This window comes from Tachypleus tridentatus, chromosome 12 (genome assembly GCF_004210375.1).
Source record: "Tachypleus tridentatus isolate NWPU-2018 chromosome 12, ASM421037v1, whole genome shotgun sequence".
In the NCBI taxonomy this organism is placed as follows: Eukaryota; Metazoa; Arthropoda; class Merostomata; order Xiphosura; family Limulidae; genus Tachypleus; species Tachypleus tridentatus.
The window spans coordinates 70,667,485-70,684,946 of NC_134836.1; the positions used below are offsets into that span (position 1 = coordinate 70,667,485).

General features: G+C 33.0%; 1 protein-coding gene across 1 annotated transcript in view; it reads right to left on the minus strand.

Moving 5' to 3' along the window:
• LOC143233540 (oxysterol-binding protein-related protein 1-like) overlaps positions 1 to 17,462 on the minus strand; it is a 65,328-nt gene that overhangs the window by 14,785 nt on the left and 33,081 nt on the right. Inside the window, exons 17-20 of the mRNA XM_076469871.1 lie at positions 3,156 to 3,231; positions 1,489 to 1,623; positions 880 to 977; positions 205 to 381 (exon numbers count right to left, since the gene is read on the minus strand). Coding sequence (XP_076325986.1) covers positions 205 to 381; positions 880 to 977; positions 1,489 to 1,623; positions 3,156 to 3,231 — 486 coding nt within the window. The remainder of the gene's footprint in view (positions 1 to 204; positions 382 to 879; positions 978 to 1,488; positions 1,624 to 3,155; positions 3,232 to 17,462) is intronic.

Sequence of the window (17,462 nt, forward strand, 5' to 3'; positions counted from 1 at the left end):
TTAAAGAAATTTTTTGTTACAAGATTTTTTAAAACCTTTATAAATAAATATACATATTTGGCCAATGTGTCATTTGAATCAAACCCTGAAATTTTTCTATTTCTTAGAAATGTACCATGGACTTTTTGTTTTTTCTTATTAAATCAAGATTCTTTCCTCTAGGATTTATCACAAGATATACCCTAAACTGCTGCTTCATTTTACCTTAAAAGCTTAACAGTGAGCAAGCCATCTGGTTTGATTTCTACAGATTTACCCCAGAACTTGAGTTTTGGATGGATGGATCCATGGAAAATAAAATGTGGAGATTCAGCATGGAAAGCACTAACTGGTGGATGGTGGCTAACCTGTTCACATACAACCCTAAAACCAAAATCTTCCCTGTTAAAGAAACACGACAAAAAACATTAAAGTTAGTCAATTTCATTTTAACATATCAAATACACTGAGCTACACTACTTCAGATAAATATCTTAGTTTGGTTCAATGTTTTTATTTCAAAAGTTTTACTTATATCATTTACCCACACACAGAATGGTTAATGTGCTTAACTTCATGAATGTAACCATGGCTGGACTTTATGCTTAATAATATAGCTTAAAAAGTATTTATCTCTGTATCCTACCAATACTTCTACATCAGGTCTATTTCAAATTTTAATCAACATGGGTTTTTAATTAATTTATTACACAAAAAATACAAGTTATCTAATTATTTTGCTATAAACTTGTAACACATGTCATTATTAAAATTACTCTAAGTATAACACTGTTAATTAGTTATCATTAGATACAGATATATACAAAGTTATATATGACCAGAACATTTTGAGAAGTCAACAAATTTAACCAGACAGTTAAGAAATAGTGAAACACTTACCTGACTAGTTCATAAGTTTCTCCAAGCAGAGGATTAAATGGTTTTCCTAGTCTTTCCCAGTTCGAAGCTAGAGCAGATACAGCAAAAGCTGCAACATACTGAAAAATTAAACAAAAAACAAAATCTCATTCAACACATCTACTGAAATTACCGAGACTAAACCAAACTCACACATTCTGTACAAATAAAACCCTTCATTCATTCTGGGTTATTTTCACTTGCAATGAAAAACTTTAATCTGTTGAATACCATTTAGTAGGCCACTGCATTTATCATCCAAAAGTAAAAACTACTGCATGGACATAGCCTATGACATAATCTAGTTTTGCATTATAATTATAAATGCCAGAAAGCTGGCAAAACAATGATATCAGTATGCCTGAATAACAGTGATAAAAACCACACTAGACTGCAAGTGCTTATTTTAAACATTCCTTTTAATTAGAACATTACAGATTACAAATTAAAGGTACGTGAAACAACATTTTTTATCTATTTCTTGACTATATGCCAGTACCCAAAAAGTCTTCATTTCTACAATAAAACTAAGTGGCTGACATGGTATGTGACTGTACATAAAATATTGTTTTTATATTTCTTGTACACTACCTGAATTCTATCAAGTGGATCATCACAATCGTCAGCTTTCTCTAACAGAAAACTGTACTCCATGTATTCTGTGATCCTCTGGAGAAAGCTTAGTGGCTCATTAAACACTACAGGCATGGTAATCTTGGATAACTCCTGCAAAAATATAACATTAAACACTACAGGCATGATAACTCCTGCAAAAATATAACATTAAACACTACAGGCATGATAACTCCTGCAAAAGTATAACATTAAACTAGTCACTTTTTATTTTGCTTAACAGGCACAAAATAACTTGCTCCTCAAGTGACTAATGTAATAAAACTGAACAAAGAATCTGTGTTTGTTTGTTTTGAATTATGTGAAAAGTTACATGACGGCTATCTGTGCTAGGTCTTAGCAGTGTAAGGCTAGAGGGAAAGCAGCTAGTCATCACCACCCACTACCAACTCTTGGGCTACTCTTTTACCAACAAATAGCGAGATTGACTGTGATGTTTAACACTCCTACGAAAAGACGTTTCTAGTCCTGATTTCTCCAAGCCCGTTCCCCTGGCTGTGGTTTCGCTAGATAGTAGATAGGGACAGTGGGAATCTTGTTAATCCATTCATTAATGGATTTAAATGGCAATTTCATTTAAATACAAAATTATTAGCCTAATATTAATAACCTTTCAAGTTACTCTGGGGCCTATTAGGCCCCACTTTTCGTAGGAGTGTTAAACAACATCCTTCTTTTAATATAAAAATACAAAAACCTGGCAACTGTTCTACCTGTCAGTCAAAGTCATTGTTTAAGAAATCAAAATAACATACTCACCAGTAAAGCTTAAAATGCATGATCACAACTGTAAACAACAAAGAACTATTTATATTAAACAACCAATGATGACTATCAAAGCTATAACTCAATAATCTACTAGAATTCCTGCTACACTATATTGCTAAATGTAGCCCGGCATGGCCGGGCGTGCTAAGGCGTGTGATTTGTAATCCGAGGGTCGCGGGTTCGCATCCCAGTCGCGCTAAACATGCTCGCCCTTTTAGTCATGGGGGCGTATAATGTGACGGTCAATCCCACTATTCGTTGGTAAAAGAGTAGCCCAAGAGTTGGCAGTGGGTGGTGATGACTAGCTGCCTTCCCTCTAGTCTTACACTGCAAAATTAGGGACGGCTAAGGTTTGTCCTCCTGGTTGGGGGTTGTGCAGTGGGCTAACAATCTACTCACTTAAAAACCAGCCTGTTAATGAATGCGCAAGTGACTGCGGCCCTATGTTCCTTCAAGGAATCGAGAGGCATAAATAATAATAAAAATATATTACTAAATATAACTGTCCATAATGTTTGATTTCTTTAGAATTTTCCATAATGCTACATGAGAGCGATCTGTGTAACTGTTTATGATTTTGTAATAACAGATTATAGGGAAGGCAGCTAGTCAACACTACCTCCAACAGCTCCTAGGCTAAGCTACTGTTTTACCAACAAATAGTGGGATTGACCATCACATTATAATGTCCCCACAACTGAAATGTTTAGCATGTTTAGTGACAAGGATTTGAACCTGTGATCTGCAACTTGCAAGTCAAGCATCTTAACTACCAGACTATTTATGATGTACAGGACAGTACACGTTAACTTACAAAACGTACAAAACTGGCAGAGATCACACTACTTTTTACGTACCTTTCCTATGCAGTGTTTCAATATACTCCAAAGGCTGAAATCATTCCTGGAAAACATTGGAACTGGAAGACGACACCTAAGAATAAGTATTTATAAATTATTTAAATTACATCAACAAAGAGATATGTACACTAACTCTGTGATGAAGCTACTTTACCTGAAAGAAAGATGTGAAGAGAAAATTTCAAAATAATCTATCATAAAGATATTACAATTTGCACTTTCTTATAGCACCTTCTCCAGATTCATTAGATAATCACATTAGAGATGTACTTTCTTATAACATACAGATCCATGACATAACCATGTTGCAGATGTCCTTTCTTATAACATACAGATCCATGACATAACCATGTTACAGATGTCCTTTCTTATAACATGGCATACAGATCCATGATAATCACATGTTGCAGGCAAAATTACTTTCCAAATAAATCTGAAGAAAGTTTCAAAACATCAATTCGAATTGACTGTTTAATGTTCAATATTCATATTTTAATCCTTATAAACTCAAACAATTTTTAGTTATGCAAGTGCTATACACTTTGAAGATAACAGAATTATTATAGTAGATTTACCTTTTTTGACTTAAACCATCAAATTATAAAGTTTTGAAAAACATTTTTGAATATGCTTTCATCTATTGGCAACTTATGGGTTATAGAGTTCAAAGATGTAAAACAAGCATCAAATAAGAAAGTGTGTGTGTGTGTGTGTGTGTGTGTGTGTGTATATATAGTGGTTATACATCTTAATTGTTATAATTCAGATCCCAAATCCAGTGACTGCTGAACATATAACCTATGTACAAATAATTCTGTATACATAGATTACCTTTGAGAGCTATGGTTGTATTTTGTGTGTGTGTGTGTGTGTGTGTGTGTGTGTGTGTGTGTGTGTGTGTGTGTGTGTGTGCGTGCAAGTATTTAAACAAGCTATAAAATTGCAGTGCAAATTTTACACAACATATGAGGACTTTGGATGAAATAGTTATATTTAATTTTGTGTAAGAAAACAAAATGTAACCAAAAATCAAATATCCACACTGAGACAAACTATAAGATGAAAGATTATGTAATGAGCCCCATTTATTTTTTCAGCATCAGCAAAAGCAGGAACCAAAGTGCATTTGGTAACAGCCCTTTTATTCAGTTTAACCTCCATTTCTCCAGCTGTGGATGTTTCAAGAAAGGAGAACAAAAAGCTGATATTGGTGCTCAAGTCCACAATGTCCCACATCTTTACTACCTTCTTCCAGCCCTCAACAAGATATGGTACTATTATACTAAATTCAACCTTTTCTTTTTGAATAAAGTTCCCATCTTCAACCTTCACTAAGTTAAAGCACATTTGCTTGTACAAAGAGACTTGCAACAGATGCTTGAAAAGGAACATTTCTACTATTATGTACAACAAAAGAAATATAGTCTGGCCAATCTTTCAAACTCTTCATTTTGTGGCCAAACACCATTGAAAGACAAGGTGTTTTGGCAAGAAAGTGTAGTTGTCTACGATTAACAGATTGTTTGGCTCCAGCTTGAATACCACAAACCATGACATAACCCAAATTCATGGACTAAGTGTTAACTAGTAATTAAAGTAGTGCATGATAGCCAATAAAATTTCATTTTCATAGTATATTGAATTCTAATAACAACCTAACACAAATTTGTAATTATTAAGAATTTCTCAACTGTCAGGATCTAATAACCTATTCTTTATGTTTTCAAAATAAAGAAGTTTCAAATATTACTTAACTATGCACCCACGAATGAGTAGGCTTAAAACAAGTACGAAACAAGAACATGCATTTTTTGAGTGACCAGTTTTGTCTAATCCACATAAAACTTACTTCTCTATTATTGTATTAAAGACATTTCTAATTTGTTTCATTGTTTTTCTGAAGCAAAATGTGAATAAATTATAAGTTCTAAAGGAGTGACTGATTTTCTAGGAGTCTGATTTCATGACACAATTAAAAGAGAAAAAGGTGTGCTGTATGACTAACCAAAGAAAAGATGGTCAGTCACTAGGCAACTCTTGCCATCATATATAATTTTAATGAAGAAAATTAAGACATCTTATAAAAGTGAACAATATATATCCAAATTGTACATCTCCACATTCAACAAAAACTGATTTAAGAAAGATATTAATAAACCAAAACCTCATTCTGAGCTTCCTCCTTAATGCTCTTTCTAAATTTCCTCTTAGATATAGAGTATAATCTGGTGCAAGAGAAATAAAAGTAACCAAAATGGATATTCAGTAACACCAATGACAGATAGACTATGTGAAGGAAACTGTTATTTCAATTTAACATATAGAAAATTACTGTGCCTATTTTTTCAAGGCCATTGAATCATAAACTGAAATTGAATAGGAGTAAACCTTCAGTGATATTACAGACAGGACCAGAGACGATTTTTATTTAAAAAGAAATAGTTATAGAAGTGAGAAAAGTATAATCAGTGCTTTCAAGAACTTAAATTGATTTAATTTAATTACAAATTTTAAAACATATGAAATGCATATCACAATTGTAGAACTTTGACACAAATTGTAGACTTGTTAGTTTTTATTCATTTCAAACCATTTAGGAAGGAATCAATGAACAGACCAAGTTGGAACAAATTTTTTCTTCTGTACAAAATGATTAGTAAAATTAACATTACCTGAGCTCTTAAACATGTAAAAAAGAATTTATTTCTCATACATTTATGCTACATTTAACATTACGATTTATCGAGTTACAGTATCTTCTAAAAAAAATGAAGCATACAAATTATATACTTCAATAAAGGTCACAGTAACTTCACAAAATTAAGGTTATTTTTATGGCAATGGATGAGATTTTGATACAAAGTCATATTTCCATAAATAGCCTTCAAATCATTTGTTTATGTATATTATAATTTAAAAGTTATAAATTACATCTACTGATGATCAATATTGGTTTACTATAGCAAAATTAGAATATGATGGTTATTACAATTTTGCCTAATTGATTTAGTAACATAAATAACTAAATCCAAGATGTTTCACTTGACTATATACAATAACTATATCAAAATCATTAATCAGGTGACAGACTATCAATTTGGAAATCACATGTTATAGCAGTTATATCAGGCCTATATTACTCGTTAGGCTAGTTAATTGCAAGCCTGTGGCTAGGCCTATATTTCAACTTTTGATTTAAATTTGTTTTTAACTGAAGTGTTCGAAATTGAAATATTTTGTAACTTTTGGCGTAATTCTTACTTTGTTTTTTTGCATTACTAATTACATGAAAATATTTTAAAGTTAGATTCACCTGTAGCGTTTTAGATCGATTCTGTCGGTAGTAGGCCTATGTCCTTCTCCAGCCATATTTTACTCGTCGTTGGTTATCAGAAGTGTTCTACTTCAGTCAGGTAAAATTTTGACCTTTATTTCAAATCTATCGCCGAGTTGGAATTGGTACATACTATCATTGAAAAATTCATAACAATCTGTTCAATTTAACAATACACTACTTTACTTTACTGAACCTTTACGTCAGAAATATTTTTGAATATGATTTTAACACCCAAAGATAAGTGATGTTCCAACATTGGCATGTATTATAAATGTAAGTTAACGATAAAAACAGCACAACCCGAAGTTATAACATCTATTTCTCCATTATCTCTAACAATAATAATCTCGGCAGATAATCAGCTGGTGCAGAAATTATAATATATTTACACCTACACAAATGTGAACCTGCGAATAGAATTATACAATCATACTCAACACACGAGGTCCAGCATTAGATAAAATGGTATCCGTTTTTTGTTGATTTAACAGCTGAACCAATTAACCCAGCAGATTCTTGCTAGTAAAAACATTAATCAAAATCTGTCATGATAAAGACCCATCACTCCTCAGGTCAGATTCAAAATACATAAATTCGGGTCTAGTAGAATTTCAGTCAATTAAAGTATTTATACTTTAATAAACATTTATAGCACACAATATCGATTTCGTGGGAATGTCTCACACTTTTGAAAAGCATTTCAACCTTCAGCTGCCCTTATAAATTAAAAGCTGTACGTAAAAATTATAACAACACTTAATTTGAAATTGAATTTTAATTTAAACCTAACTTTATATACTACAGGAGACTGAAAAAGATGCATATGAACATTGAAATTTGAAGGTACAGTTAAAAATTTTAAGCCTGAAAAACTACTTCCTTAACCTTACGATATTGGCTTATAGCAACTGCAACAATAACACGTGGCACAAACCAAGAATAACTGACATAGCTTCAAGTGACAAATCTGATACTGGCTGTTGGGACTGAAAAAATATCAGGGAAAGAACTTCTAGATATGTACGGAATTTTTTTTTACGTATGAAAAAATGACCTTATAATTCATCACAGATTTAACCAGCTCAAAAACACAACAGTTAATACAAAGGTTAGAATTATTGTCGGGCGCCAACTAAATGGATTTTGGAATTTTTGTGCATTCTAAGCAGTTGTATTTATTAGGGAATTGGTCAAATGTTATTCTATTGTCTCATCTGACCTAAAATCGCCTCTGTGTATACTTAAAAGTCCAGAAAGAGTGTATATAGTGGAATATTTTGTTTTTGAACTTCATAGCAAACTTCCAACCGCGCCTTCAGTCATCAACATAGTATTTCATACAATTATAATGACTGAGAAAAGTGTTTAAACGTTGCGTCTTTGAGCTCCAAATTAAATCCATAGTAAAACGAACATTGTAATATATTGTACAACCATTTTACAAGCTGGCGAAAAATTATTATAATTATATATACTTCTCGTAAGACACATGAGGATAAATAATGTAATGATCAAAAATATAAAAGACCTAACACCAATGTAAACATTGTACGTTTATGTATTGATAGCATTAAGTACGGTAACATTTAAACCTAACTGAACTAAAGCAAAACGTTACACAAATTTACAGCGTTCAATTACAATATGTAACAAAAATTTTACTTTTTCTTGTTCCCGGGCAGAAAGTGTTATTTCCCAATTGCTTATGCCTAAAGTAAATGGAAAAGACCTATTTTTCTCTTCAAACTTTGTTTTTTTGACCTGGGAGCATATAACGAAAACATGATGAGAGGCTGTATTTGGGGGCTGATACGTGAAATTGATTTGCATTACATTCGCAAATCTTGAAAAACTACTCACTTCTAAACATTTTTGTATAACTTTAGCATAAATATATGAAAATCTTGATTCATATGTTGCTTTATTCAGACCTTATGTAAATGAAAATGTGTAAATTTGCACGTTTTTACATAGAAAATAGGTTAATTTCTAAATTTCTTTATCCTGGTCACAAAAGCAAAGTTTGAAGAGAATAATGGCAATTTTCTGTACTTTTACAACATAAGCAATTAAGAAATAACACATACTATCCAGGAACAAAATTTGTGTTACATAGTTATTGAATATAGGCGTGCTTAAAAGGCTTAACTAATTATAGGCCTAAGACCAGTGGACTAAGATTTCGAAGCTTGCGATTAGAATTTTTTGTATTATTCTAGAAATTGTGTATTTAAAGAATTGTCTCTCTCTCTCTTTTCCTCCTCTTTTTTTTTACGAATATGGTATTGTGCGTTTCAGTTTATCACACATAAGCACGCACCTGTACCAGAATCAATAAATGAAAAACACTAACCATAAGTACTTTCTAACTTGAACAGTTTGGCTTAGTTTAAATATAGAATATGACAGTCGTTATCTATTAATTTTTAGTTTGATTTTCTTCTATTAATCTACATAAACTTTCTTAATACTAATTCTAAATGCTGACATACAATAATCAATAGGACACATGTTACTCAGAAATTAAACTAGAAATTGCACAGTTTAAAAGAGTATATTTAATTTTTTTTTTTTTTACACGTACGTATATAGAAAATCATATAACAAGATCGGGCTTGTGTACGCGTGCAGCTTTCTCTGAATGACTGAGGGTTAATCACTTTTAGAAATCGCTTGACGGATTTTATGTACAAATTTGTTTGTTCGTAAATGTTTTGTCACTTTAAAATAGACGTATTCGTTTTCAAGGTCACGAAGTTTCATATCTTGGGCTATGATAAATCTCAAGTATTGTTTGAGGTCCAAGAAATTTGCATTAACAAATTTCCTGTTTCTTAATTCATCAATGATATTTCATCAAAAATATCACTTTCCGATTTCAGAAAACCAGCAAATTTCATATTCTACTCAAATAATAAAGAGTTTCACAACAAAAGAAAATTACATCCAGAAATTGTTCATGTAATATTAGTACCATGTATTCCTGGCTTATACAAACTACAAAATCTTTAAAGTGTGTGTATCATTTTTCAACTGCGCGTTTGTGTGTTTTTCTTAAAGCAAAGCCACACCGGGCTATCTGCTGTGTCAACCAAACGGGAACCCACTGCTCGTAAAATATGGAGAAAGGTTGCAAAGAAACAGACACGTCAATCAACCTTTAAATTGCAATATTTAGCTTTCCAACCATAAATAATTAACAAAACAAACCCTGCAACAAATGGCAATATTTAGTTGGTTTACACTACTTGCACTTCATTATCTTCTTCTGTTTCATATTTTCATGTTACTTCTAACTGTTGTTATATTTCAGTACTATTTAACAAACTATACTAGGTGTACTTCCGCAGGATCCCTGGAAGTACGGGGTCTGTTCAAAAAATACGCGGACTGTTTGAATTGCGCGGCTCCAGTTGGTTCCAGGGGAATCCGCTTGGTGTCGCTAGGTTCGCACAGATCAGCTGATTACGACGCCATTTCCAATTGCAGATATCTTCATTTGTGTATTAGCTACGCGGTTTTAAGTGAAGTGCATTTTTCGTTTGGCGGATTTCAGAATGAATGACCTGAAGGAACAACGACTCGCTGTGAAATTGTGTGTTAAACTTGGAAACTCTGCGACTGAAACTTTTGCTATGCTTAACACGGCTTACGGTGATGTTGCTATAAAGCGTACGGCATGTTTCAAGTGGCATGAACGTTTTAAGGATAGTCGACAGTCCATTGAAGATGATGAGCGTCCTGGACGTCCTTCCACGTCAACTGACGACCCACACGTCGACAAAATCAACACCCTGGTGCGGGCAAATCGACGTCCGACTGTCAGGGAGCTTGCTGAAGAGTGTGGGATATCAGTTGGATCTTGTTACGAGATTTTGACCGAAAAATTGAAGATGCACCGCGTTGCTGCGAAATTTGTGCCTCAGAACTCGTGAGTTTTTGGCCAAACACTCGATCACTGTTCTTCCCCACCCCACCCCCCTACTCACCTGACCTTGCTCCTTGAGATATTTTCTTGTTCCCCAAACTCAAAAGACCCTTGAAAGGAAGAAAATTTGAGACGATTCCCGAGATTAAGGCAAATGCGAAGAAGGAGCTGGAGGTCATTACAAAAGAAGCGTACCAGGACTGTTTCAACAAGTGGAAACACCGTTGGCATAAGTGTGTGCGTTGGGGAGGAGAGTACTTCGAAGGGGTCCCAGACCTGTAACTTCTAAATAAAGTACATATTGTTTTATGACGTCAGTCCGCGTATTTTTTGAATAGCCCTCGTATTTTGTTTCAAGAGTAGATAAAACTAAAAGTAAGAGTGACAAATAATTTTAATTATTGCTTTTGAAGTTGGTGCCACAATATGTTACAGGATACAGAGTGTATAATTTTTCTTGCGATTCATGGCAAATGCTTATTTCGTTGACGTCAAACACAAATGTCTATTCGTGACGTTATTTCAGTGTCTATTGACTAACTGACTGATATCACACCACATTTTATAGTGTGAGTGGTTGAAATTGGTGACCCCTCCCCTCCAGGCGGCCTTCGGGCCGCTTTTGAAAAAAAAAACAAAAAAAAACAAGTTGTGAGAAACTAAATCACACCCAAACTACTAAAACATTAAAGTATTTTAAGGAATTTTTTTCAATATCTTGTATTAGTTCAAATTTAAGTTTTGCTATATCGATTTAAAATAAAAAAAACTATTTTCTTCTATTGAACATTAACGTTAATCACATATACTTATCTTACTTTGTATAAATTCTAAAGGTCTAATGTGATTGCGCACAATACACGCGCTACGTTTTTACTTCCCTTCGTCAACAATAGTTCCTCAATTGAGAGGAGAGAAATACAATAATAACGATGTGCCTGTTTCTATTTCCTGGAAGTTTCCAAACCATTAAAATTCACATTTCAAATGCATCAACAAAATGAAAAGCATTAAACGAAAAAAGTTCAAACAAGTTGTATAACCTTTAAAGCAGTCTCCATTTAACAAATTAGGTCAGAATGTGTCCATGAATGGTCTGTTACAATTACATACCAGATCCGAACCTAGCAACCACGAAACAATCAGTTAGATTTAACGGTAGAAATAAATTACCTTATAACACCACAACTGTTAGTTATCTTTAATTGTACACTTAACGTTTAGTTTTTCAGCATATTCTGGAGCATTCTACTAAAACAAACCAAAATTAAGAGCACAAAGCTTCAATGGATTTAAATAATAAATTATCTATTTGGAGTTTTGTAATGTTTGTTGTTGTTGTTATTTTTTTAATTTTCCGCAAAGCTACACGAGGGATATCTGCATTAGTCGTCCCTAAGTAGCAGAGTAAGACTACAGGGAAGGTAGCTAGTCATCACCACCCAGCGTTAACTGTTGGGATACTCTTTTACCAACGAATAGTGGGATTGACCAACATTATAACGCCTCCAGAGTTGAAAAGGCGAGTATGTCTGGGGTATGGTGATTCGAATCCCTGACCTTCAGATTACGAGTCAAGCGTCCTAACCACCTTGTCATGCTACGCCCATTTTGGACCGTTACAGTGTGTTTTAATAGAACACTCCTGAAGAAGTTGTAAAGCGAAATGTTGAGTGTCTAATTAAACAAAAGACCATAATTTGGTGTTATAAGGTCGTTTATTCCTCATATTAAAAATGTCTTCTACTCATCACTATGTACTACAGGAATTAAATAGATAATAGCTTGTTATTCCACGAGTTCAAATAAAATTTTGTTGATACATCTGAAAAAAATAGTTTTTTCAGTGGATTTTTCTGGAAGGTTTACTTATTTCTGTGATCTTTTGGTCATTGGTGAGATCACCGTGAAGTACACGCTTAATATTTTACATTTCAAATAACTGTAACGAGGAGCCATCAATGAGTAGAAAAATGGGTGGTCTTGAAATGAGTAAAAGATATTTTTACCATCAGTCCCCTCTCATACCCCAAATTTCCAATCACAGCACCCAAAATGGGTAAATCTTATGTTAATTTCGACAGATGTGTTCTGTATTTGTTTACACATACACACACACACACTTTTTCTCAACAGGCAAAATCCGAAAGGGTTTTTCAAGGTCAAACAGACATATTTAAAAGGTACCTTAATATTAATTTAGAAAATGTTTATTATTTACTACAAACGGCTGAGGTCAAAAGTCTTCTTTCCCTAATTGGTCGATAAGTTTACAGATACTATGAATACAATGCATTCTTTGGTGGCACCTGTCAGGGGCTCCAAACCTTTCTGGACAAGGGTCAGGAAGTAGATCTTTTTAGGCTTTGTGGGCTGGAGAGGTCGTGGTGAGATTAAGTATGGATGCAAACATGATCAGAATACAACATCACTAATTTACTTATCGTAACAGCACATTTTGAAAATATTTAAGATGCACAATCATCTTTTATTTATCATTAATGAGAAGCATGTAACTGTTGTTTTTCTGATAAAATTACACTTAAATGAGGTTTGAAGTTAGCACCCCTTATCACCCTTAAGTGATTACAAATGTTCATCAGACAAGGATGATCTGTAACTAGATTTCACATACTTCATCTCTGAAAATGTTTTCACAGAAATAGGTAGTGACAAAAACTAAAATGAATCCACGAGCAAATGTTATTAAATATTAACATGTTGATCACATGGAAGGCATTTGTAGAACTCTATCAGTTTCCCTTCTTTGTATTTGTCCTTCAACATGTTAGACTGTGTATCAGTTATTTCAATTTAAAGTACAGGTGGCAGTTCATCAATAACACAAATGGGTTTTGGAAGATCCTTATTTCTGTTGCACTTACATCAAGATTAAAAAAACATTCCCTGAACTGAAGTTTCAGGTCAGAAAGGATATTTTGTGCAAGCAAACCTGCATGAGAATGGGGATCCTGCTTCTTGTTTGAACTTTTCATTTAAGAAAATTTAAATCTCAGTTCTAAGCTCAAAATATCGCAACATACCATTTGCACAGCTAAGCTATCAAACTCAAGTGAGGTAGGGCAAGTCAGGATATGCCTATCTTCAGAGACAAACTGAAGAAGGAAGGTCCACCTCTCAAAATTGCTTGGGTTATAGGGTTTTTATTTCATTTCTAAATGTGGAAGTGATATTACTCTAAAAAAAAACCAAAAAAAACTATTAAAAGAGCTGTAATAAACCAAACAGAATAAACTAGCATAACAGTTTGCACGAGTCCATGCAACCCTATTTGTGTCATTACATCTGGCTATCATCCAGATACTGATAAAAAAAAACAATAAAAAACACATACCTATAAACAATGGCTTCTGTATAAAGAGAGGAAATGCCATGTTGATATTGTTCAACAGACTCCATACACACACAGTTTGAATTTCTATTTGCTATTTACAGAAGGAATGTACTCTCCAACACAAAAATACAGTGGTCCACTGGGTTAGTATCCGTTTGCTACAAACGTAATTCTATTGTTGTATATGATGTATAAAGCCTCTTTCATTGGTAAATGGAACGTTACTTACTTAACTAACATAGTATTAATTAATGAGTAACATAGTACGTTAGGCCTAATGCACCTAGCAACCAAATCATACATTAGTAGCAACCTTAGTCTTCCTGCCATTAACAGGTAATGTTAAATATTCCTCTCTTGAGAGTCTGTAACCTTTGGGTTTACACTGTGCAACATCATCATCATAAAAATATTTATCTCTGGGTTGTCATCATATACTCCTGTATTCACATACCAATTTTGGCAGCATTCTATAGGTCTGGTCAGAAATGTGGTCTGCTTTTATATACGTGACTATTCCATTACTGCTCCTAATTGTAAAATGATTCTACCAATTTCATGAAAATGGTCACTAATTTAAACTCATTTCCATAATTTTAAAATTAATAAAATAATCCAAAGTTTCTTGGAAACAATGTTTTCAAATGCAATATTCAAAATTTAATGAGTTATATATCCACTTATAAAAGTATTATGTGCATTATTCAAATACGTTTTTTTATTCAAAAGTATATTAAGCTTTGCAATATTTCCAGTTATTTGTTGCATTATTTATGGACATGCAAGTTGTCACTTATATAACATGAAACCAAGAAATGAAGTAATATAAACCAGTATTAGCTAGCATTTATTTCTAATGAAGGAAATAACACTACTTGACATTCACTATTGAACTTTACGGTTTTCAGACATTAGTACTGGTCCACGAACTACTCACGTGAAAAAAACACGTGTAGACTATTTGTGGTAAAAACAGCATTGTTTGTTGTTCACTGCTATGCTTTACTTTCTCAGGCACCAGGATTGGTTGGCAAGGTAAGTGCATGTAAATCACGTGGGTAAACTATCTTCAGTACGCAGTATGATGAAATACAGATTTTATCCATTAGGACAAAAGGTAACATTCCTACAACTAATACTACAATAGATAACCTCAAACTTTGGTGTGAAAATAACAGCACTATATATCTAGTGAAACACTGAGTTTTTGAAATACAGGACTAATTAAGTAAAAACTTTAACTATTCATGCAATGAAGCTATAGCAATTTCAAACAAGAATATCCTTTGAAGCCACAAAAACCTTTCAACGAATAAATTAAACTTCTATACAATCAGATTAGTCAATTAGGTAGCATTTGATTGGCACTCTAGAATATAAATGTATGAAAAGTCTAACATTTACTTCCTTATTGCAAATAAAGTAAAACAAGATCAAACTTTAGGTACATTATTTCATTTTTTTTAAAGATAATTTAACATACATTTCCAGATGTTGTTAACAATATAAACAAAACTGTAATAAATTAGTTTATAGCTACATTAAAATTTATAATAAATGTTAATTTTATCAATACTATGTCACTGGGATGTCATTTAGGTACCTTAAGCAATTCTGGCTTTGTATGTGTTTTGGTGTACAAGGTGGCAAAAAGTTTTGAACAACATTTTAAAAATCACATCAGGGTAAAGTCATTTAACATAGACACACTGTTTGTTAAATGTTAAAGAAAAATATTAATTGTTTTTTTTAAATTACAGATAGATCTTATTAATGTTTTACTCTAGAGTGTTGATGCCTCTTTAGGTTCGTATCTTACATCTGCAAAACATTTGATGAAATATTCTCTTATCAGTTGATCGATTAGGTGATGAGACCGAATCAACTAGACCCCACATTCTCCATGCATTGTGGCTACAAACATGTTTTTTAGCAGCTTCATAAATGGTACAGTTTGTACCGGTAAGATTACAAGATAGGATCAGTTGCATCAATATGTCCAAGAAGCCTTCACAAAGATTACTCCTGCAAGGTTGGAAAACATTTGGCAGATGATTAAGCAGAGAATTGACATTTTTCATGCAACTCATGATTCACATCTTGAACTATCATAATTGTATGCTGTCAAGAAACTAAATATTATTCTTACACATCAACAAAAATGAGTCTATATTAAAAGGGTTTTCCTGGTATGATTTTCAAGTGTTTCTAAAATTTTCAGACATCCTGTATTAAATAAGGGGGGCAAGTAAGTTGTTTGAAAGTTAAAAATTAAAATATTTTCAGTTTCACTTTCCTAACCACAGATATGTTACCAGTATTATATTACATATAGCAAGTCAACAAAGTTCAATTGACTCAAAACATAAATAAAGTACCTCAACAACCTGATTTATGCAGTAAAACCATTTACTAAACCTCATTTTTCATTTACCCAGTGAATAACTAGCCTGCTCCTTGACATGCATGACAAGGAGTTGCCTCATCAGTTTCACATTGTTTTAAAAATATATAATGACAAAATCAACTATCATTATTCTAACAAGTTTTCACCAGTGCCAAATTACTTCACACACTACCAAGTGAGAATATTATGAGAAGGGAAATAAAATATGAAAAAGCATAGCTGTTACTTATGCAAAAAGTAGTTTAATATTTAATTCTGTTTGCAAAATGCAGGAGGGTACATGAAAAAGTTAATAAAAACTTAGATTTAAAACTGTATTTTGTAATTAATGTAAAATAAGAAACCTTATTACAAGTTTCTGTAGTATGTATAAAAACCCATATGAGTACATGTTATAGTTTGTTTGTTTTTGAATTTCACACAAAACAACACAAAGGTTATCTGCACTAGTTTAGCAGTGTAAGACTAGAAGGAAGGTAACTAGTCATCACCACCCACTGCCAATTCTCAGGATACTGTTTTACCAATGAATAATGGAATTGAACAGAACATTGCAATGCCCCTACAGCTGAAACAGCAAGCATGTTTGGTGTGACAGGGATTTGAACCCACGACCCTCGGATTACAAATCGAGCACCCTTACCACTTGGCCATGCCAGGCCTACATATAATAGATCAAAAAGCATTCCTGGAAAAATACCTTCTCTATCTTATCTTTCTAAAAGTTTCATTTTTGAAAACTAAACCTAACACGTACATCTACATCAATGCAACAGTCATTAAAAATGACTGGAAAAGGAAATGTATAAACTCTTCATGAATGATCAATAAATCTTAGACAAAAAGTAACTTGCAATCAACAAACCCCTAAATTGCAACATTTCTTGTGAATACGCAGGTTTTTACAAGTCTTCCATGATTCTCATAATTATCAAATGAGCACCTTGAAGTGTTCTTGGTTTTGAGTTCAGTTTAAAGCTATGTAAAGTTGTCCATGACTAAATACAGGCTCTGGCAGGAATGTACCAACCTTATTGAAGGACTGCCCTCAATACTTGAACATAGTCATGATGAAAGATGGTATTAGAAGGAAAGAACTGCAGTCTCTTTACATTTATGAGATTTGAAAACATTTTCTGGCATAACCTGACAATTTAACAAAGATAGTTTTCACATTTCAGAAAAGTTTTTTTTTTTACATTTTGGTCCAATATATATCTAATTTTGTATCATTTGGCAGGAAGCCAAACCATTTAAGCTACATATTAAGTTGCTAT